This window comes from Terrapene carolina, unplaced genomic scaffold (genome assembly GCF_002925995.2).
Source record: "Terrapene carolina triunguis isolate 2854851 unplaced genomic scaffold, T_m_triunguis-2.0 Scaffold247, whole genome shotgun sequence".
Lineage (NCBI taxonomy): Eukaryota > Metazoa > Chordata > Testudines > Emydidae > Terrapene > Terrapene triunguis.
Genome location: NW_020664598.1, coordinates 4,264,940 through 4,288,891, shown reverse-complemented (window position 1 = coordinate 4,288,891; position 23,952 = coordinate 4,264,940). Strand labels below are relative to the sequence as shown.

At 47.9% G+C, this 23,952-nt stretch overlaps 1 protein-coding gene across 5 annotated transcripts in view; it reads right to left on the bottom strand.

Annotated features, from left to right (window-relative positions):
* TMPRSS6 (transmembrane serine protease 6) overlaps positions 1-21,644 on the bottom strand; it is a 36,153-nt gene extending 14,509 nt beyond the window's left edge. For 2 of the 5 annotated variants that reach the window (XM_026657498.1, XM_026657502.1), the window contains exons 1-12: positions 21,359-21,595; positions 19,100-19,247; positions 18,731-18,873; positions 18,480-18,547; positions 17,011-17,195; positions 10,064-10,105; positions 9,051-9,255; positions 6,315-6,451; positions 5,103-5,215; positions 4,053-4,162; positions 2,039-2,184; positions 982-1,080 (exon numbers count right to left, since the gene is read on the bottom strand). In XM_026657498.1, the coding sequence (XP_026513283.1) occupies positions 982-1,080; positions 2,039-2,184; positions 4,053-4,162; positions 5,103-5,215; positions 6,315-6,451; positions 9,051-9,255; positions 10,064-10,105; positions 17,011-17,195; positions 18,480-18,547; positions 18,731-18,873; positions 19,100-19,247 (1,396 nt within the window). In that variant the 5' untranslated portion in view covers positions 21,359-21,595. The other 3 variants (XM_026657501.2, XM_026657499.1, XM_026657500.1) reach the window with 3 other exon arrangements.
* Between the last annotated feature and the right edge of the window lie 2,308 nt (positions 21,645-23,952).

Below are 23,952 nucleotides of genomic sequence, written 5' to 3'. Positions count from 1 at the left end.
AGACCTTGACTGTTCAGTACAGGACCCTGGACTGGAACCCAGAGTAGAGGGTGGGCCTGGGTTTCCCTACCATCCACTGCAGAGTGGTACCATTAAAGGCAGTGGATATGAAGACTGCTGGAGTCAGTGTAGGAATAACTTGGTCTGGGCAGCAGTGTGAGGACTGCCTGATGCTGCTTGTAGAGAGATTTTAGAAAGACTACCCTGGAAGGGGAGGACCTTAGTGAACTGGCTGGAGGGCTAAGTCCTGAAGAGGAAGCAGACTGAAAGAGAGAGATGGAGTGCAACTGCAGGAAAGGGTGTTGGCCTGATGGAGCTAATACCCAGAATGGCCAGTGGGCGACGCTATCCAGCGGTGAGTAGAGCACCCCGACCCAGAGCTCTACTGAGCAAGCACTACATATATTATGGGCGGCCAAGACTGGTGTGTGTTGGCAGAGCAGCGTGGGACACCCAGGCCTAGAACAGCAGGTGGGGCTGTAAGCCAGGACTGAGGTTCACTGTGGTGAGAGAGAGCGGTTGTCACGCATGCACTGTACTAGCAGTGAGGGGGTAGTGTAGTGCTGTAGGTTGGACAGTGATTTATTTGCGGAACTTGTACATCTTGATGTATGGAAACTATTTGTTTTTCTACTGCCCCATTTTCTGGGGCCAGCTGTCTGTGGGATATATGGCCTCGAGAGTGCACGGAGGAGCCAGGTGCACATTGAACTTTCAGTATCACTTCCTAACAGACTGAAGCAGTGTGACTCTGGTGGACTGAAGATTCACTGCCTGTATGTAACCAGGCAAATGCCTTTGTTACTTTCACCCCCTGACTGATTCTGTGAAGTCTTTGAGGGGGTTTCCTGTCTCCCCCAGAGATCCCCATTAGAGAGTTGGATTTGGACCCTGGAGACCAACTCCTTTGTGCAGGAGAGGGTTGAACTGGGCTGCAAATCGCTGAGGAGAGACAGGGGGTAGAAATAATGGACCACTCACCACAGTTTCTCTCATCCAGTCCATTGGGGCAGTCTTTAATCCCGTCACAGGCTGGGACGCACAGTCCATTGACAGAACAGAGGAACTCCCCGGGACAGGCTAAAAAAAATCACAAGGGAATGTTTAGTCCCCATTACAGGACCTCCTAAAAGCAAAACACTCGGAAGTGTGTGACGAAAATGTGTGACTACAAGCTTGATTGACCTTGCCAGATCTGCAGGGATGTTCACGCAGCGCTTGCTATATCTGTGTAACGGCAGCCCCTGGAATCAGTGCATACAGACCCTGGCTAGGCAATGCGGGTATTGACCGTTTGTAACCGATGCAGGTCCTATGACAGGGTCCAGGAAATCAAGAGCAATCTCTCACCAGAACTCCTGGGAGCTACACTGTTTATTACATCCTGCCACACCATGCATGATGCTGGGTGGAATACGGGGATAGATTCCCTGGGGGCTGTTACAAAACCCTGGTCAGGGACCTGAAAAAGGTGTCCCCAGGACATGCAGGGAGTATGCAGAGAGGGACCATGTGCATTGTACTGCACAGTAAGACAAGACCGACTTGGAGAGAGCGTGTATGCGCGCATGTGGGTGTGTGTCAGGCTTTGTCTTTCTCTCTGTCTTCCACATGCATGGATTTCAAGGGAAAGCAGGAAATAACTCTCCAGGAGCCTTTGTGATTGAAACAGTCATTTCAAATTAAAATAAGCTGAGGCATCTAATTCCAAGGCCAGCTCAGTAATACAGAGGCAGAGGTGAGTCTGCGTGCCTGTGCCTAGGTGTACAGTCCCTCAATACCTCTGTGAGCTGTGTATGATCAAGTGTTGTGTGCCTGAGTGTGTTTGTGTGTCCATGGTTCAGAGTGGTGTGTGCATGTGTATTCGTGAGGGTAACGTGTGTATGTACCTATAGGTGAGCTTGTTCTGGGACTTGGCATGTGTGGCTCTCAACACGTGCCAGGAGCTTGAGGAAGCTGCTGGTGACTGGGTAGCAGTGAAAGATGCAGCCCACATTCTCAGTCGGTGTCTCTAGGCTATAAGAAGCCCTGTACTCACGATCGGATTGGTTATAGAGGCTGTAGGCAGCCTGCACTCCGGGTCCAGTTAGGGAAATCTGAGAGGTGAAGCTGATGGTGATGCCGGCAGAGGACACAACAGGAATTCGCTCGGCGTAGGCTTGCAGGGTCCGCAGGCCACACAACCTGATAGAGAAGTACAGGCAGGACATCGCAGAGTTTGTGTGAAGGAGAAAAAAATGTGATCCTCAAGGGGAAAGGGTGTTGGGGCAGGAAGGTTCTGTGGCAGTTGGGAATTAGGGTCTGGTCCATGAGAGAGAGAACCACAAGGACTGGGATAGCAGAGATGGGGAAACACCCTCCGTATGTTTTGGGGATGTAACGTAGTGATAGAGGAAACGTGGAGATGCCCTTGGAAATGCAGGGGAAGCCAGGCTTTTTCAGCAGACCGGCCATCCGGCACCACATATTCCTCTCCACTGCATCAGCACTTAGCTACTTGGCTGGAACGTCCTGAGGCCAGAGCAACTCCAGAGACATCACTGGTTTTACACTAGTATAACCAAGATCAGGGGCCAGAGAAAATGAAATGGGCAATGAAGCAGCCTTAGAGACTGATGGAGATGGAGGGAAAGGAAAAGAGACATTCTAAGGGTAAGATGGAGAGAATTTGAAATGAAAGATGTAATATACACCATTTAAAGTTAGTGATCGATGTGTGTAATGGTTCTGGATGTTCCGGACTGAACAGCTTTGAAGAGAATATTATGCACTTGGTAACAAAAACAGGCACAGGGAATTGGTGTCATGGGTGTTCTTCTGCAAACGGGCCATATTTTATACACAGTCCACTGGCCCAAATTCTGCTGTTACCTCGGCATAAATCCAGGATGACTCCACCTACCTGTCTGGGGAAGAGCAGAATTTAGGCTGTCTAATCCAATGCTATTTCTATATTGTCTTTCCTATGACATCATATCCTAGATGCTTCACATGGTTAAATAAGAGTTAAAGAGAGGTTGGACCAGGGAGAAAGGAAGAAAAAAGTACATGCAAGGAAGGGATGCAAATAGAGGGGAAGTTGGTGAAATGAGACATACAAGACAGCTGTTGCTGATGACAGGCTGACACACCCATAGTGGAGAATCTGAGGTCATTGGAACAACTCCCTGGATCAGGTCCAAAGACAGAGGCGGCTGAGGTCAGGTGAGCAGCAGAGACAAGATCTGCGAGGTAGGTTGGAAAAGGCCCAAACAGGGTTTTAAAATAAGAGGGCAATTTTGAACAGGCTCCTAAAATGAAAGCGGGGCCAGCTGGAGGGGTCTGAGGATGGCAGTACAGTGGCCATGCTTCTTTGTACGTGGGAGAAGGTGGGCAGCGGCAGCCAGTGCATGATGGCAGCTGGGCTTAGGGAGGCCCTAAAGAAGCTTTTATAGAAGGGAGTTTTTATAGGCAAAGCAGGAAGAGGCAGAGACTCAGAGGCAGATTTGTGCGGAGGAGGATTCGAGGCAGTAGCACACACAGACGCTACTGCAGAGGTGGTGATAGGCACATTTGCAAACACAGGAGGTGTGGGAGGATGCCAGGGCTGCACACAGTGGGGGAAACTAGACCGTTTGCTTTACACAGCACGAGGAAGAAGAGAAGTTGATAGCGACACTGGAGAGGTTTGGGGATGTTGCCTTTGCCCAAAAGAAGCACTTCTCTCTCTAAGATGCTTTTCTGAAGGAAGCTGAGGCAAAGCCATACATTTACTTGGTCAAGATAGGCAGTCAGTGGACAAGGAGGAGTCACTAGAGTATTGAAAAAGATATGGACAACTGAGTGCTATCAGCACAGTAGTAGCTGTTACAGTTAATGGCACAGATCAAATGACAGAGTGGGAGCAAGTAGATAGAAGTTAGAGCTGGCAAATGTTTCCTAGCAGGAATCTCCTCCTTCAGACCTGGGGACTGGCTAAACAGGAGAGGGCTGGGGGCGAATTGAGACTCATGCAGAAGTAATCTGGGGTTGGAGGTGGAGACTGACAATCCAGCAAGAACATGAGCACACACCTTCTGTTCTGAATAATCCACTGGCCTTGAGTACATGGCAGATCATACTTCTGTCTCCTCAGCGTGTAGGCATCGAACCACAGGACAACTCCGTAGTCAAGAGATGGGACCTGCATGGAGAGTGGTCCAAGAGCAGAACTGAGGTAGCAGCAGAAAACTACATTTCCATCCAACCAAATGGGGCCATAGGCATGAAATGGGCAGAATGAACACAAATGGGAGAGCAGTGAATTCACACAGTGCCCAGCTGGCAAGAATTAGGCACAGTCTACACAGGCACCAGGCCACTGCCCACCTTAATCCTGAAGTGTGGCACCCTCTGTCATTCCAGACCTGCCTCTAAGACCTCTGCCAGAGCACCTCAGTCATGTCCTCCAACACTCCCTGCTAGACCACTCCTACCTCCCCCTAAACACCTTTCCCAATGCACCTCCAGCACGGCTGACTGTTCCAGTCCTAGATCCTACTTTCAGCTCTGCCAAAGCACCTCAGCCCTGACATGCAGGAACCCTGCTGTTCCAGCCAGTGCACCTCTCTCCTCATCCCTGCTACTCTAATGCTGGGTCTTGGTTGAACTGAGACAGGCCGGATTTGAAGAACAGAAGGCGACTGCCTAGTGAGTTTATTTGATAGTCACAAGTCCAGGGTAGAGATCTAGGAGGAGAGCCACAAGAGTCAGTTCATTGGGAACTAAAGCCAGAATTGGAAGTATTGTAGGGCAATGATTCCCAGCCTTTTCCTTACAGGAAACCTCTCCCCTCAAACCTTCCTCCCATCTAGGTGGGAATCTAGCGGGGACTCCCTCCCATTTAGCATTACAGGAAGAGCTGGATGGCTGTGATCTCATGACCTTCTGTTTGAGACCCTCTGCAGTAGGGTCTGCAGAGATGAAACCGCCTGGCACTCAGCCCCCTTGTGCCACTTGAGTCTGAGTGGAGAGGGCATTGCCACAGAGCAGTGGTGAAGGGGAAAGGATGCCCTGGAGTTCTGTTCAAAGCCACTACTGTGGAAAGGTTTGGCTAGGGAAAGAGGAGGGGCCAGGGGGCTCACCATCATGAGCCAGGTGCACTGTGTGTTGGGCGAGTAGTAGCTCGGGTAGTGTGGAGTGTTGATCTTCCCCTGCAGTTCCAGGCCTCCCTGCAGTGTTAGATTCACCTGGCAGTCTGAAAACACAGACACCCCCCCCCCCACACACACACACACACGTCAGCTGGGAAAACTGGATCTTCGCCTGCTGCAGAAAAAAGGGACATGCCCCACCCTCCAGAGAAGAATGGGGGAAGGCGCAGGCTACACGTTTGCTAGAGACACATGAGGCTGCTTGCTGTGCTCATGGTCTGTGTTCTCTGTGGGGCCAACATCCTGCTTTCCCAGCTGGGTTCGCTGGGAGCCCCAGAAACATCCCAGGGGAGCTACTTCCTGATGAGAGGGCCCCTCAGAGGCAGACAGCTGAGGGAATCAACTGCAGGTGTGGATGCCTGCTTGGCTCACTACACTGCTATGCCACAGTGTGTACACGTCGGGAAGAGCTGGGGACGGTAGGGTGAAGGATCATAGTGCAGGAGATACCAAGAGACCAGAGCTAGAGAAAAGGGCAGTGAGTACAGCTCAAAAATGAGTAAGTGGCTGAAAAAGAGGAAAGCCCAACTGGGAAAGGCTACACGCTGTGCTCTCATGAGGTAAGCAGGGGTCAAGCCTGGCTTGTACTAGCGTGGGAGACCGTCAGAGAGGTGTCCAAAGCAGTGGTGCTGCTGTAACAGGCGGTGCTCTTCCCGCTGACTCAGTGCCATTGCTCCAGCCTGGCCTTAGGGGTTACTGAGACATTAGTGTTGTCTTCTGTCAGGACAACCCAAGCCCTGACCTCTCCTGGTTATTAAAGATCCCATGGCACTTTGTGCAAAGTAAGGTTGTTAACCTCCTTCTCCTGGCCAATTTCCAATAGGAGTCCATTCTGCTGACCTAAATTCCCCTGTGGCTTTAGCTGAATGCAGGACTCCTCACTTCTATCTATCTCCGTCCTTTTTTTGGCTGCCATCACTGGAGCATCTAAGTGCCACACAATCTTTAATGAATTCCTATCCCAAACCGTTGTGTGGTGTTTCTATGCGAAACAGCTGCCACGTTCCATCTCAGTGGGAGCATCTTGTGATGGTGGGTGAAGTGACCTGTAGAATACGTGTGAGGCTAACTGACAAGGGATCTGCACTGTGTGAGCGCTCCTAGCTCCTTCATTCTCCATACTTTCCCTCCAGCCTTCCTCACCTTCAGAGGGCACAGCCTGGGTGGTGAGGATGAAAGGATCGTAGTAGCTGTACATCGCTTTCTTCCATACCACAGACATGACTTGGCCCGAAGAAAGGACTTCCACCATGGGCTCCTGACGGCTGCAGCCATAGAATCTGAGAGGAAAGAGATAGCAGGAAGTGTGAAAGAGGGTGGGAATGAGTAAAGGAGGTGAGGAAAGGAGAGGAGCGAAGTGGTGGCAAGAGACGGGGAGAGAGGAAAAAGAGGGGATGAGATTATTCAGACCTTTAACTTCAGTATGTTGCTAGACACTAAGGCCCAGGTGTTTAGGCTTCTGACTCAAAGGTGTTTAGGCTTCTGACTTTCATCAAAATCAATGGATATTAGGAGCCTAAATACCTTTGAAGCTCTGGGTCTAGTAACCAAATCAAGGCATAGCATGGAGAAAAGGGCTCAGATCAGGGTGGGGGAGCATGCCCCCACCCCTTGTTAGGACCTTCATCTTGTCTCAAACCAGATCACCTTCATGAGGACTCTGAGACCACAGGGTACCTCTTGTGACGCTATGCCACATATTCCTCATAGAGATATGCTTAAGATATGAATATGGCATAACTAAGATGTATTTTATGCAAGATGGGTCATGAGCGGTATCATTGGAAAGTTATGATTTACTGCATATGATTATCCTATTTGTATGCATATATCATTTCTGCATCTGAAGTTAGGAATATTGAGTATAACAACTACAACTGTGTTTACGCTTGGGGAACGCCCACCAGACAATGTGCAATCAGCCTGCATGGACCATTAGGAAGGACAATAGGACTTTACAGATACTAATCTCCCTCCTTCCTGAGAAGTTTCCTAGGATGCTGCTTTGACATTGCAGGGTCATGTGATCATGTCACCTGATACTGGACACCATCTTGGACTGCTGGTATTTTTCCACTAGGAGGGGGTGGGGGGTCAAACTGGGAAACAAAGGATTCCCGCCATATGCAAATCCTATTTAAGGCTGGGAAGTGAATTAATCTTGGTTCTTCTTCACTGCATCCCAGCCCAAGAAGGAAGACTGCTGAAAACACCTGGAGAAACAAAGGAACTAAGCTGCGGGGGCAGGGAGCGCAGGTAAGAAAGGTCTAGCCTGTGAGAGGAATACCCGGATATTTAAGCTGCAAGCAGTGCAGTTTACCTTCAAGAAACTCTGCAACCTGCGCAAAACAACATTTAGGGTGAGAATGTTCTACTATTAACTAGTTGTTTTAGTGTATTAAGCTTAGGTTGTGTGTTTTGTTTTATTTGCTCAGTAATCTGCTTTGATCTGTTTGCTATCCCTTTTAATAATTTAAAATCTACCTTTTATAGTTAATAAACTTGTTTTTTTGTTTATTCTATAACCAGTTTGTGTAATTCATAACTGGGAGGGCAAAAAGCTGTGCATATCTTTCTCCACATTGAGAGGGGGAGCTGTGCATACCTTCCTCCACACTGAGAGGGGGAGCGAATTTCATGACTTATGCTGTATAGATCTCCACCCAGCGCAAGACAGTGTAATTTTGGGTTTACACTCCAGAGGGTGTGTGCACCTGAGTGCTGGGCAATCCCCGAGGCTGAGTCTTCCTACACAGAGCTGATCTGTGTCTCTTTGCAGGTGTGTGTGTGTGTGCAGCAGGACAGGGTGAGGGAGCCCAGGCTGGTGGTACGGGCAGGCTCAGTGGAACCCCAGTACATCAGGTGGCACCCCAGAAGGGGGACCAACCCATCGCACCCCTCATCCATAAATCAGTCATTTTAGAGCCTTCAGGAGCCCCTGTTCTCCCTCTAACCTTAATATGGATCAGACCCCATTCCTAAGGAATCTTAGTCAGAGCTTCAGCTGGTGTAAAATCAGCAGAGTTACACTGAAGTCAGTGCAGCCATAGGTGCCAACTTTCTCCGGTGCCGGTGGGTGCTTGCGCCCCCTGCCCCTGGCCCTGCCCCGACTCCACCCTTTCCCCGCCCCTGGCCCTGCCCCATTCCAACCCCTTCCCCAAAGTCCCTGCCCCAACTCTGCGCCCTCCCTGCCCCTATTGGATCTCTTCCCCAAATCCCTGACCCAGCCCCGCCTCTTCCCCCAGCACGCCGCATACCTCCTCCTCCCCCCTCCCTCCCTGTCCCGCGAAACAGCTGTTTCGTGGCGCAAGTGCTGGGAGGGACGGGGGAGAAGCAGGACGTGGCGGCGCGCTCATGGAGGAGGCAGAGATGGAGGTGAGCTGGAGCGGGGGGGGCGGGGCGGGGAGCTGCCGGTGGGTGCTCAGCACCCATTAATTTTTCTCCATGGGTGCTCCAGCCCCGGAGCACCCACGGAGTCGGCGCCTATGAGTGCAGCTACACCAATTTATACTAGCAAAGGATCTGTCCAAGGATCCTCTTGTAAGGTTCCTGACCCTAAGATCTGGGCTGCTCTGAGGAGGAGTCCTATATCAAGTGATGTTCTCATGAAACTCCTTGGTCTCTGAAGCACAATCTCTTGTTCCACTACCACTGTCACTGTGGAGTTGCTGTTCTTATTCATCTAAACACTTCAACTAGTTGAACATTTTTTATTTTATTTTTTTTACTAAACTGAAGGGCTGCCTCACTAATATCCCACAGCAGTGAGTTCTACAGGTGAGTTGGTATACTGTCAGAAAGGGTAAGTAGCGCCAACTGACTCGACTTCTTCCTACCATTTGCTGTATTTTATATCACTGTCATATGAAAGCTACCTACGAGGTGATGAGACGGTTCTCCAGTGGCCCGGCTGCATCATACATGGCCAGCCGGTCCCTGCACTCCGGGAGGGTCCACTCCAGACGTAGTTTGATCATGTGGCCTTTGGGACCACGGAGGTGCCAAAGACAACTGGAGGCCAAGTAGTCAGGGCCCTTCAGCCTGAGAACTTCCTCCGCCCTGATGTGGCTGTACCTGTAGCAACCTGAATCCATGAGACAAATAGAACCCCAGAGTGCTGTTAGCTGAGTGTCAGGGAAGGGGCTCTTACCAACAAGATACCCTAATGATGACCAATACAAGCCAGTTAGGTTCTGTGTTAGCCCAGTTCCTCCCAGTGATCTCACTTTACTTTCACACTTTACCCTAGTTCCTCCCAGTGACACCAGTCCCCTCTCACTACCCTACTCCAAGCTAATTATTGCCTTCTTCTAGGCAGACTCTCATTCTCATATTTCCCTCTGTTTGACCCATTTTCCTTGTTCCTGGCCCCGTCCTCCACTTACTGTGTATCCCATTTAGAGTACATGCTGCCTGTTCTACTGACACTTCTAATTCTCTTTGGATTGGCAGCTCTGAATGGGGACTGTAAGTGAAGGGAAGAGTGAGTTTCCAAGTGCACACCATGCATGCACACGCAGAGCCTGAACGCAAATGTCCAGCTATTAGCCAGAGAGTTTGTTGTGACACCGGGTTAAATGTTCAAAAGCACCTATGTGACTTAGGCACCTTAGCCCAGATCCTCAAAAATATTTCAGTGCCTAACTTCCATTGAGATAAATACCTAACGCCTCTGAGGATCTGAAAGTCAATGGGATTTAGGCTGCTAAGTCACAGTGGTGCTTTTGAAAGTGTTATTCACTGTGTGCAGCATCCGTGCTTCATGAATACAATCCTCTTCCCCTCATTTTCCTTGATCTCACATCTCAGGACAGTAAACAAAATAATTCTGGCCCCTCACCAAATCCCCCCAAACAAAATGAACTCAAAAAGCAAGGGAAAGGATGGCCTACCCAGAGTGGACTTCAGCACTACTATGTCTTTCACACTGGATTCTGTTGGAAAGGAAATATATAAAAGAAAGAAAAAAACCATAAGAATCTGTAGTACCTAAAATCTAAGCTGCAGGATGGGCCCCTCTCCTCCTTTCTGTGCCCAGTGGTCCCCCCATCAAGCACTACCCTGGGTGCCTTCATTCCTTACTATGCCTGTTATCAAGATCTACTTTGGTCACCTTCTCTATCTCCCATTCCTCCATCCTTGTCCAACCTATCCTGGGCCCTGTCCCTCTTACCCATGATGCCCCAACCTGCCATGAGCCTCTCTCCTTCTTTACTTGGCCATCACCTGATCCTCTCCCAGGCATATTCTCTTCTTCCCACACAAGTCAGTCATTAACCTAGGCCACCATTCTTTAGCCACACCCCACGTGGCCTTAGGCCCTTCCCCTCCTAACCATGCTCATTGTCAAGCACTAGTACCCCAGGGAAGTGCCTGGCTTCCCACGCCTCCCAGGCTCTACCCTGGCTACCTGCCTGTGACCCAACCCACTTTCCTCCTTTCTTCTCTCTTACTCTAGATGGAAAGAAAGTCCGTTGGGGTGAGCAGAGATGTGGGGGTAGAAGGATCCAAATCCCAAAGGGGATTGGGCTCTTCTCACTCAGGGCCTCAAGGAAGGGGGATTCTTTCCAGTGACTTCAGTGGGCTTTGAATCTGCTGTCAAAGAGGGTTATGAATGAAAAAAAAACCAACTGAAAATGTGAAGATAACAGGGAGGATTGGTACAAGTGACCACAAGGTATGTGAGTTTGGCACAGTGAATACTAGGTTAACAGAATACTGCAGTCCAAAGGGATTCTTTAACAAGAAAATCAGTTATGGGGAATTAAGAAATTTGGGGTCCTCTTCTTCCTGTTGCAGGATATGAATAACTTCCATTGAAAACAGTGGGAGTTTCTTGTAGTCTCCGAGAGACAGGGATGGAGAGAGAACAAAGCCCCCAATGAGTGATGTCCAATAGATGGAATATTGAACTGCTTTATAAAATGTCCCTTTAAAAAGGAACATAAAGAGAGGACAATCCACAAACCTGTTTAAAAAAATAGTGTCAGAGTGTGGTTGGCCCATTTAGGGGAGTTGGGCCCAGCCCCACCTGTGACTGATCAGCTGCCTCCCAGCTCATGCTAAGAGGCAGTGATCAGGTGATAGTTTGTAGATCACCTGGTCCTCATAAAGGCCAGCAAGAGCTTTGTTGAGTGGAGGGCTGCTGGTGGGTGGGAAGATTGTGGTTTCAGGAGTTTCTAGGGCAGGGGAAAGAGGCCAGATTACATATGATTCCTAGGCAGATGGCCTGCTGAGGGTAATCCTATAGGGAGTAGATCGGCTCCTAAAGAAGACCTTGAGTCAGGGTGAAAGGATGTGATTATATTTTTGAACCTGTGTTAAATAGATTTTATTCTGGAGAAATGAGTTCCTGAAAGAAAAGGGGCTGAAATCCTATGGCTAGAGAGAGATTGTGGGCTTACAAATAGGTATTAGTAAAAAAGTGAGGGAAGACTTGGAAGATCTGACCACATACAAATCAGTGGGTTGATAAAATAGGCACCCTATGATAAAGAGAGGCAGCTAACAAATTTAGTAATATTAAGAGTCTTCACATAGGAGCATTTGGCTGAGGGTTTTAAAACACTTTACTGCTGTCAATTAATTACACCTCAACAAGCTGTGAGGTTGGAAAGTGTAAAGGAATTGTTAACTATCGTTTTATTCCCACTTTACAGATGGCTAAACAAAGACCTAGATTAAGTGATTTGCCAAGGCAGTGTCTATCCCAGGGATGGAATCCTGAGGGTCCTGATTTTTGCCCCCTGCTCTAGGCGCTAGACCTACTTCTTCCCAAACTATCCAATCTTACTCAACTACAGACATTTACTTTTGAAATGTCCTGGAGAAACAGGGAAACCCCAATAGATGATCAAGGCAATTAGAATTGAGCAAAGCTAACTTTAGACCCTAATAAAATAATGAACAAATGTGAAGGGAATGAGAGGAAAAAACTGGAAACCTTTAGAAGATAATGGTACTGACAAACTTGATTGCTTTTTTTGATAGAATTACTAAATTAGTGGATAAAGGGGAAGCAGAAGATGCAATATAGCTTGATTTTTAGTGAATCATTAGGCATGTGTTTCATGAAATCTTAATTTAAATTGGCTCGAATGTGAGCGCTGTCACATACAGTGCACCAGAAACTGAAAAGCTGCAAATAAAAAATAATTATAAATGGCAATTTATTAAATGGAGAGAGGTGTTCAATGGGACGTTAGGCTTGGTCTTATTTAACATCTTCATTAATGATCTGGAAGAGGGAGTCAAAAGCATTTTAATGACATTCCCCAATACTAAATTAAAAAACAGCCATGAGAACAGAGAGAAAAGGACCTTGTGAAGTGAGAAATAGGGTAGGGATATACCAAAATAAGATTAATCTGGGAAAAATGCCAGATAATGTATCTAGGGGGAAATGGTTGGAAACATGTTATTTAATGAGAAACTTGGAATTGGCAATAGTGAAAGAGACCCCGGGAGTAACAACGATAGCAAATTAGAGATGAGTTTGCAATGCAATAGGGCAGAATTTAAACAAACAAACACAGTCATTGTGGGCAGGGCCGGCTCTAGGTTTTTTACTGCCCCAAGCAAAAAAAAATGTTGGCTGCCCCTCTAGTCCTGAGGAACTGGAAATGTTAGCATCTTTTAAATTTATTTTATAACCAAGAGCACTGCAGTCAACGGAAACTCCTCTTTTGTCACCAGTTATAACCCAAGGAATAACCACTACTCCTCAAAAAATTTGGAATCCTTGGCTATAAAATAAATTCAGTATTTCATTGATCTACTTATGGATTGGATCCTACAAACATTTATACACGTGAGTAATGTTATTCACATGAGTATTTCCATGGAGGTTGAGCGGGAGTCCTGACACTGCCACCTGTTGGCTTAGGGAGTAGCTATCCCTATAATTCTACAGTTCTGGGAGTTCCTACCAATCACATGCTGAGAACACATACCAAATAAATATCCTAAGGATTTTCTGCCAAAAGTACCTAGCTAAATGTTTATGCCACACTCGTCGCATATCTGAGTACCTAACACAAACACATTACTCCGCATGGGTGTCCTATCTGTAGACCTGAACTCTTTTTTTTTCTCTTCCCCTTTGCAGAACTTTCTGCAATGCCTCCAATTAGTTTAACATCTGTAGTATGCAAGGTCTTGGAAAAAATTTTGAAGGAGAAAGTAGTTAAGGGCCTTGAGTTGAATGGTAACTGGGACAAATTACAACATGGGTTTACGAAAGGTAGATCGTGCCAAACCAACCTGATCTCCTTCTTTGAGAAAGTAACAGACCTTCTAGATAAAGGGAATGCGGTGGATCTAATATACCTCGATTTTAGTAAAGCGTTTGATACGGTACCGCATGAGGAATTATTGGTTAAACTAGAAAAGATGGGGATCGATATGAAAATCCAGAGGTGGATAAAGAACTGGTTAAAGGGGAGACTGCAGCGGGTAGTACTGAAAGGGGAACTGTCAGGTTGGAGGGAGGTCACCAGTGTGGTTCCTCAAGGTTCGGTTTTGGGTCCGATTTTATTTAATCTATTTATTACTGACCTCGGAACCGAATGTAGGAGTGGGCTGATAAAGTTTGCGGATGACACAAAGTTGGGAGGTATTGCTAATTCGGAGAAGGATCGGGATATTCTGCAGGGAGACTTAGATGACCTTGTAAATTGGAGTAATAACAATAGGATGAGATTTAATAGTGAGAAGTGTAAGGTGATGCATTTAGGGATGACTAACAAGAATTTTAGTTATAAGCTGGGGACGCATCGGTTAGAAGTGACGGAGGAGGAGAAGGACCTCGGAGTCCTGGTTGATTGCAGGATGACTATGAGCCGGCAATGTGACGCGGCTGTTAAAAAAGCTAATGCGATCTTGGGATGCATTAGGCGAGGTATTTCTAGTAGGGGCAAGGAGGTGCTCCTTCCGTTATACAAGGCGCTGGTGAGACCTCATTTGGAGTACTGTGTGCAGTTCTGGTCTCCCATGTTTAAAAAGGATGAATTCAAACTGGAACAGGTACAGAGAAGGGCCACTAGGATGATCCGAGGAATGGAAAACCTTTCCTATGAAAGGAGACTCGAGGAGCTCGGTTTATTTAGCCTAACCAAAAGAAGGCTGAGGGGGGATATGATTGCTCTCTTTAAATACATCAAAGGGATAAATACCAGGGAGGGAGAGGAATTATTTCAGCTCAGTACTAATGTGGACACGAGAACGAATGGATATAAACTGGCCGTGGGGAAGTTTAGGCTTGAAATTAGACGAAGGTTTCTAACCATCAGAGGGGTGAAATTTTGGAACAGCCTTCCGAGGGAAACGGTGGGGGCGAAAGACCTCTCTGGCTTCAAGACTAGGCTAGATAAGTTTATGGAGGGAATGGTTTAATGGGATAACGTGATTTTAGTCAATTAGGTAATAAAGTGCCATCGCTGGTAAAATGTGGGTCTGGCTAGAGAATCTTGCCTGTATGCTCGGGGTTCTACTGATCGCCATATTTGGGGTCGGGAAGGAATTTTCCTCCAGGGTAGATTGGCAGAGGCCCTGGAGGTTTTTCGCCTTCCTCCGCAGCATTGGGCAGGGGTCGCAAGCTGGAGGATTCTCTGCGACTTGAAGTCTTTAAATCACGATCTGGAGACTTCAACAGCTGAGTTAAGGGAAAGTGGGTGGGTCAGCTTTTGTGGCCTGCATCATGCGGGAGGTCAGACTAGATGACCATAATGGTCCCTTCTGACCTTTAAGTCTATGAGTCTATGAGTAATCTTTCAGCTTTTCTCAACAGCATTTTGAACACAGCCAGAGGAGGTGAGAGCTGAGTAGGATTTTGGTTTTAAGTTATCATTAATACCATGACAAAGAGATGGGCCTTACACTTTTTCTCTAAAAACAGTTGACTTTTTAGTCATCCTCAGCTTTTGTGAAACAGAGGGAGTTTTATAGTGGTGGGCTTGTTACCGCTAAGTCTACCTTCAGCTCCTGTTAGTTTCATTAGCAAAAATGAGGCTTAAGAGATCTTGGTCACAAGGGAGCAGTTGGCTCAAAGATGGCTCAGGCCTAACCATTAAGATATTTGAGAGTAAAGACCAGAAAAAACTTCAATGGATGGTGAATGCAATGTACACCAGTATAATGTGTGCAGAGTCCTGTGTAGTGTGCTTACATCAGCCTGTTCTTGCCAACAACCCTGGCTACTGAGTTCAGCTTCTGACAATAGTTTTCTCCCCAAGTACAAGTGTGCTGTGGTAGTCCACATATCTATCTACTGGCATTATTTGGAAACAGAAATAATGATATCTCTCTCTCTCCTCCTTGTGAACCAGCAGGAGGAAGGATTGGTTGGTTCCTGGGTTCTTTACTGTTGTTGGTGTATATGTTTGAGTGTAAGTGGGTGTGGCGTGTGTGTACCATTAACTTACTGAAAGAAAAACAAGTTGAAGAATTGAGTTTTACCTTTAGTTCTGAATGTGGTGAAGTGTGTTGTCATACATCTCTTGTGTGGGAGTGAGTTCCATAATCTGGGGCCAATTCCTGTGGCAGGTCTGTCTTTTAATAATCCAGTGGCTGCCCCCCTAAACAGGACTTTCCCCCTCTCCACCCAGCTGCAGCCCCGCCAGCTGCCACTGCCCCGGGACACCTTTGCCTCCCGTTACCTTCGGTTCCGTTTGGGTCTGGGCTGGTTCCCCCCAGGGCGTGCCTTGCTCTGAGCCACTTCCCCCCACCGCTGCGCTTTAAGCAGCCGGGCTGGTCTGCGCTCCCTGGCCCGGCGGATCGGGTGTCAGCAACTGGCCACATCTGTCAAAGCGGCTCCTCTCCTCCCCCCTGCGAGCAGGAGCCGGGGACTTTGCCTCATACCCACTCCCCCTGGCTCTGCCGGGCTGGGAGCTGCTCCGCGAGCAAAGCACATTGTGCAGAGCCAGCCTGGCTGCCGCCAGGTCCTAGCACTGCCCGATCCGTCCATTGGTGGATTTTTCAGGGGAAAAAAGGATGGCCAGAATGCCGCCCCTGGAAATGTGCCGCCCCAAGCACGTGCTTGCTTTGCTGGTGCCTAGAGCTGGTCCTGATTGTGGGCTCTCTGCACAGAGGTATCACAGAGCAAGGAGGGAGCAATCACACCATGGGCCTGATCCAAACCTCAGTGCCATCAATGGCATTTTTTTCCACTGACTTAATGGACTTTGGATCAAGGCCTATAAAAGACCTGAAATATCAAGGGCAGTTGCCAGGCCCTCATTCCCAGGACACTTTAACAAGCCATGATCTCTATTTTTTGCACTGATAAAAAAAAAATCTTGAAGTCAATATAAGGAATTGAAATGATGGAAATATGACAAGCATCATGAAGCAGAAACAATTGTAATCTAAGTATGTTGCATTCAGCTCTGTTCTCAGTCTATCAGAGAGTGGAATAGTCTCCCAAGGAACGTCATGGAAGCCCGGTTGCTTGGGACATTGGAGTAAAGCTGCAAAGCATATAGTGCAGGGAACAACTCTGTGCTTGCCAAAGCTGAAGGAGGAGGCAGAGGAAAGGACAAGATGCTGCCTAGTCAGTCACTGCCATCTCTTACTCCATGAGTCTATAATTCTTCAGGGGAATAATCAAACTTCATGAAAAGTGTGTCCTGTTCAAGGAGGAAACACTTGTAATTCATTCCCCTGTCCTGTTCTGTCTTCTGCCTTTCCCTCTAGCATACACTCTACCCTTCCTCTATTTTTCCTCTCTCCTTCCCTTTCAGTAATGCCATTCAGTCTAGCCTCTCAACCTGCCTGCAGCAACTTATAGGCCTCAGCCCCTAATCCTGAAAGTTTAGGTCACACTTGGGTGGCTGATACTCACCCAGCAGAACCAGAGAGTCTGGATCAACCTTGTACTCTGTCTGGTAGGAGAGGCGGCTTGTACTGTTGGCGCTGGCGAGAAGCTCTCTGCAGAGAGTCATGTTCACCCTCTCAGCAGTCATCTCCTTGTGCTGACTCTCGGGGACTTGAAGGGCGAACCAGAAGAAGAAGGTCAGGGACCCCTCCCTAGCAGGGAGATAGCACATTAATTTCCTTCATCCTTTTCATTTCGAGTGAGTTCAGCACTGGTGAGAGTCACCTCACTGACAGCCCTGGAGACAGATCTCCTCCTCTCTTTAGCTCAGATCAGACACATCAGTGCAAACGTCCCAAAGCACACTGCCCCACCAATGTGCCTCAGCCCCAACCTAGAGAGACCACACCTTTAGTGGAAAAGAAGAGCCAGTTTGTCCATGGTCCATTCAATAGTTGGTCTTTCTGCTGAGGAAGCCATCTTGTGCCACTGGTAATGGTGCGTTTAATTATCTGGACACCTGCCCATTAGAAACTAAAATGAGATCATTAAACTTTTTTATAATCCACTTGAATGTGCTTCAGGTGGAAATGACTTGTGGTCACTGCTGACATAGATTGAAAATGTTGACCTTTAAGGCTCCATGTCCCATCTCCCAGTAGTGACAAGTGACTGATGCTAGACTCTGTTCAGCTGATCAGAATGAGCCTTTAATCCTGTGCAAGGACCATTGATACAGTGCAAGAGATCACAACCGCCGTAGTTTCTCAGCTGAATGACAGAGAAAATGGCCCAAGCTGGGGAGCGACTGTAGGCCTGAGTGGAAAAAATGTGAATGAAACATTTTCCTGCTGGAAAAAGTTTTTTGTTTTTCTGAAATAGAAATTTTCTGTGGGCAAAGATTGCTGTTGACGTAATTTGCCATTGGGAAAATCAAACCAAAATGTTGGGATCATGTTGACACTAATCTCCACATCTGCCCTAGCCACCACAGTGCCCTGAGGCAGTTGTAGTTCCAGGTCCCCCCTACTCCACTTCTCCCTTATGGGCCCTGCCCCGTGCAGAACTGCATCTCCCAGGATGCACCATGGTCTTTGTGGTGTTTCATTTTGTGTTGACAGTACAAAATGAAACATTTCGATTCAAGAATGTTAAAACAGTCTTTCAATAGAAAATGCTGAGACTAAACCTTTTGACATTTCCTAATTAATTTTTTTCTGGACTTTTCATTCCATAAGAAGTTTCGATATTTTGACTTTTCATCTCAGTTTGGGCTGAAAACAAACGTTGAATTATTGGAATTTCCTGTGGGATGGAAATTCCATTTTTCAATCAGCTTTAGTCCAGAGCCCAGGTGGAGTAAGAATGGAGGTTGCAGCAGCTCTTGTCAGATGAACAGATGGCTACTGAACAAGATCACAACCTAGCTGTAACTTTCGCATAGGACAGGAGAGACAGAGTCCTGAAAAGCAAACAAATGTAGATGTAACACTCACCCGAAGGCATATACTGTGCTGGAGTTGTAATATGGATCCAGGTCCGTGACATGAATAAGTTCCCTCAGCTGTAATAAGAATGCCAACTGATAACTAGCCAGCAAGAGTACAACAGCAAACTTCCCATGGAACCCACCCAGTGCTCCAGCCCCCTCTGTTTTGGTATAACCCACCTAGTCTTCCATTCACAGAAGCACCTGTGGCCCATTCCCCCACTCAGCCTCAGCTCCCACACATGAAACCACCCTCACCATCTTCTGTAGCTTTGCTGACTCAGTCCAGAAGGCTCTGGATTCTGGCCGTCCAAGGTCCAGGGAGTACTGACAATTGAGGATCCGGAGGCTGCCGGAGTAAAACTGCAGGACGGTTGATTCCAAGTGTCGTGGTCTGTAGTCTGACAACAAAAGACACAGGCAGATTAACCCATGGATGTGGAGGACAGAGGGTTCTTTGGGTGGGTGGGGGAACGTAGCTAGCTCCCTAGGGAATCAGTGCACAGATGGTTGACCCATGGCGACCCATCCAGGAGTCACTGATTCTCTTTGGCATCTAAATCGGCTTCCTCCTTGCTAGGACACATGAGCACCAGCATAAAGAACAAAACACCTTAGAACTGTTACCTAGGAAATACCAGGTCAGCACTCCAGCTCCAGCCAACAGCACAAGGACTATCCAGAGGGGTGCATAGCGCAGGCAGTCACGAGCCTTGCTCTTGGGTTCATCCTCAGATGGGGTGTTTGCATCTTCCTCAGCCTCCATCATGGGCATCTAGTCAGGCAGCAGACCAAGGATCAGGCTGTATTATCTTCACATCCCTTGCTCCCTTCCTATGTGTCCTTTATCATCTATATGCTCCTCTTCCTATTGGTACATCCCCTTGTTATCTATGCATAGGGCCCTACCAAATTCACGGCCATGAAAAACACATCACAGACCGTGAAATCTGGTCTTTTCTGTGCTTTTACTCTCTACTATACAGATTTCATGCGGGAGACCAGCATTTCTCAAATTGGGGATCCTGACCCAAAAGAGAGTTGCCTGGGGGTTGCGGTATTGCAACCCTTACTTCTGCGCTGCCTTCAGAGCTGGGCGGCCGGAGAACAGTGGCTATTGGCTGGGTACCCAGCTCTGAAGGCAGCACCCTGTCAGCAGCAGCACAGAAGTAAGGGTGGCAATGCCATATCATACCATCTCTGAAGGCAGAGCCACTGCCAGCAGGAGAGCAGAAGTAAGGATGGCCTGGTATGGTATTGCCACCCTTCCTTCTGCACTGCTGCCTGCAGAGCTGGGCGGCCAGAGAGTGGTGGCTGCTGACTGAGGGCCCAGCTCTGCATGCAGCAGCCTAGAAGTAAGGGTGTCAATACCATACCAGGCCATCCTTACTTCTGTGCTGCTGGTGGTGGTGGCTCTGCCTTCAGAGCTGAGCTCCCAGCCAGCAGCTGCCACTCTCCAGCTGCCCAGCTCTGAAGGCAGCGCCACCACCACCAGCAGCGCAGAAGTAAGGGTAGCAGCACCGCAACCCCCCCATACACACAATATCTTTGCAACCCCCCTAAAATAACCTGGTAACCCCCCCCAACTCCTTTTTGGGTCAGGACCCCAACAATTGCAACACTGTGAGATTTCATATTTAAATAGCTAAAATCATGAAATTTACGATTTTTAAAATCATATGACCATGAAATTGACCAAAATGGTCCATGAATTTGGTAGGGCCCTAGCTATGCCAAATCCCTAGGAGTTTGCTCATTGCTTACACAAGCAAAACTCCTGTTGAAGTCCCGCAGGAGTTTATTCAGTCATTACTTAGGCAGAAGCTGAGTGAGACCTTTAGGATCATGCCCTATCCATCCTCCTGCTGTCTCTGTGCCCCTAGTGTCTGTATGTCCTAACTTTTTAATACATTCCCCAGCATACCTGTGTCCGCCCCCAAATGTCACTGAATGCAACAGCATCACCTATGCAGACCGCTGAGCTCCAGGGCTCTGCAAGGCAACAGGAATGCTTTCAAATGCTGCATAACCCACACTAAAGTAGCTCCTTGCTACCCCACCTCTCCCCCCTCCCCACTGATGGATACTAGGGAGCGGTGACCCCGCAATGGTAATTCAGCCCTCTACCTTCCAGATCGCTATCTTTACCCCTCCTCCCACAACACCTGATTGTCTGACTTATTCCTGCCTACTCCCCTTCCTGTAATCGCCCGTGATTCTCTGCTAAGAAGTACCATAGCCTACCAAGACTGGATGCTCCTGGGCTGGCCTCCTCGGACACTTTCCCTCTACTGTCCCTTAAGAGGCCCTGTGAAAGTCCTGTCACCCAATAACATACTAGTAGAGGCCAAAGGATTTGCATGTCAACATATGAGTGTGCCTGGACGTGAATGTGAGGGAGTGTGCAGGGGTGTCAGAGAGTGCCGGAGTGTGTGTTAGCATGTTCCAAAGCCTGTTTATATGGTGCTCTGCCTGCCTGGAGGACACACACGTGTATGTTAGTGAGTTATGTGTATGCATGGGGCTGTGCCTGTGTGTGTTAGAGTGCAGGGGTGAGGGGTGCATGTGAGTGCCTGTTAGAGGAGGTCTCTAGGGTGCTGAAGCATGTGGATGCACATGTTTGTGCACACATGGAAGTCTGTATTAACGTGTGTGCTGCATGACCATATGAGAACAACAAAGGGCAGCCAGCATTCCTTATTCACTCCGATACTGAGGCTCCTCCCAACCCTCAACTTTGCTCCTCAAATACAGAGACACATGTAAAGAGTGTTTAAAAAAAAAAAAAAGGAACTCAATGGAAACATCTAACTTAACAAGAGCGGGCACAAAGACAACAGCGAATCCATTAACACCACCACTTCCTGTCTCCTACAACCCTCTCACATGCAGTAGAGATCAGAATACACCGATGTTGCTCTTCACTGTGATCTCCTTTCAGCTGACGTTCCTCAGGGGTATCCCCCTGCCCCGGAGCAGGAGGGAGGAGGCGAGGGTCTCTACTCCACCTTCAAGGGATTCCTTCAAAACAACAGCCGCATAAAGAACCACAAACTGATCAAAAAGAGCCTCCCTTTGCTAGAAGATCAATTCTAGGCACTGGGGTTTCCCCCAGAGCTACAGACCTACCTTTGAAACCTCCAGCTCTGCATGTGGCCGGGTGCACACACATTGGTAGACATGTGTTTACTCAAGCCCAAGGCCTCCCTGGCGATCAATAATGTGAGGCCATATCTCTTTGTTTTGGCCTTTGCCCTGTCCGGCCCTACAGAGAGGGCTGAGCGTGCTCAGGAGAGACACAGCTTTCTCTAATGGAAGATGGCTCAGAGGGAAAGGAGGTTTGCCAAGAGAGAGGATCTGCAGGCTGTGAAAAGATGATGCTGTAAACAGCCTGGGTAACAGTCCCCCATCCCCTGAGAAGCCTAACCTGGAAGGCAGGTGCAGACGGATCACAGATTCCCTCTATGGGGCAACTAGTTGCTCAGCAACTGCTTTCTGTCTTAGTTACACTCCTGGGTCCCAGTGGAGAGAAAAGGCACAAATGGCACTGAGAAGAAAAGGCTTGTTCAGACGGGGTGGGGGGGGGGCTCTTGCTGAAGGCAGTGGGCTGTATAAAGGAGGGACAATGGGAGGTGGCAGGGGCTAGCACTATCCAAACTAATAGCACTGGTAAGAACTAGGCAAAGCTTTATCGGTGCCCCTCAGTCCTGACCCGTAATGCTCCCTGCCACTCCAATTCTGAGCCTCCCCCGTCCCTTCTTTGCCAATTCTCCTCACCCTCACCCTATAGCACCCTTACTAATCCAATCCTAGGCTCCCATGTAGCTTTGCCAATGCCCCTCACTCCAGTTTGTAGCATCCCATTTCTTTAGCCCCAGGCTCTCCATACAGCTCTGATAATACATCTCACCCGACTCACCTTCTGGTGTATAGTCCAGGGACCCCACTGTACATGCACCTTGTGCTCTGTAAATGCACCTCATTTATTACCAGAAGTAACTACACTTTAACCATAAATAAATAAAGGCCAAATCAAATGTGGAAAAAAAGTGGGTGAGGGACAATATCTTTTATTGGACCAACTTCTGTTGGTGAGCGAGATGAGCTTTAGAAGTTGGTCCAATAAAAGATTTTACCTTATCCATCTTGTCGCTCTAATATCCTGGGGCCAACATGGTTACAACAACACTGCAACAAAGTAAATGGAGTCACCTCAGTGATAATTGTTAGTGGAAATTGCCTCTTAGCTGACAGAGGTTACCTTGATATAGCTCTCCCTTGGTATGGGAGAATTTGATCACTAGTCTGTTATTAGCTGGTGAGGAATAGCCTTCCAGTGGGAGGTCAGTGGTTCCAATCTAGCCTCGGGCCAGTTGGGAATGAAATCTGTTACTATACACAAAAAGAACAGGAGTACTTGTGGCAGGAACAGTATCCCCAATAATGTCACGGCAAACCTGGTGGCTGAACTTCGTAACTTTGTTCTCACCCATAACTATTTCACATTTGGGGACAATGTGTACCTTCAAATCAGCGGCATTGCTATGGGTACCCTACTCTACTTGTGCTACATTGATGACATCTTCATCATATGGACCCATGGAAAAGAAGCCCTTGAGGAATTCCATCATGATTTCAACAATTTCCACCCCACCATCAACCTCAGCCTGGACCAGTCCACACAAGAGATCCACTTCCTGAACAATACAGTACTAATAAACGATGGCCACATAAACACCACCCTATACCGGAAACCTACTGACCGCTATACTTACCTACATGCCTCCAGCTTACATCCAGACCACACCACTTGATCCATTGTCTACAGCCAAGTTCTACAATACAATCACATTTGCTCCAACCCCTCAGACAGAGACAAACACCTACAAGATCTCTATCAAGCGTTCTTACAACTACAATACCCACCTGATGAAGTGAAAAAACAGATTGACAGAGCCAGAAGAGTACCCAGAAGTCACCTACTACAGGACAGGCCCAACAAAGAAAGTAACAGAACGCCACTAGCCATCACCTTCAGCCCCCAACTAAAACCTCTCCAGCGCATCATGAAGGATCTACAACCTATCCTAAAGGATGATCCCTCACTCTCACAGATCTTGGGAGACAGGCCAGTCCTTGCTTACAGACAGCCCCCAAACCTGAAGCAAATACTCACCAGCAACCATACAACAAAAACACTAACCCAGGAACCTATCCTTGCAACAAAGCCCGTTGCCAACTCTGTCCACATATCTATTCAGGGGATACCATCATAGGACCTAATCACATCAGCCACACTATCAGAGGCTCATTCACCTGCACATCTACCAATGTCATATATGCCATCATGTGCCAGCAATGCCCCTCTGCCATGTACATTGGCCAAACCAGACAGTCTCTATGTAAAAGAATAAATGGACACAAATCTGACGTCAAGAATTATAACATTCAAAAACCAGTTGGAGAACACTTCAATCTCC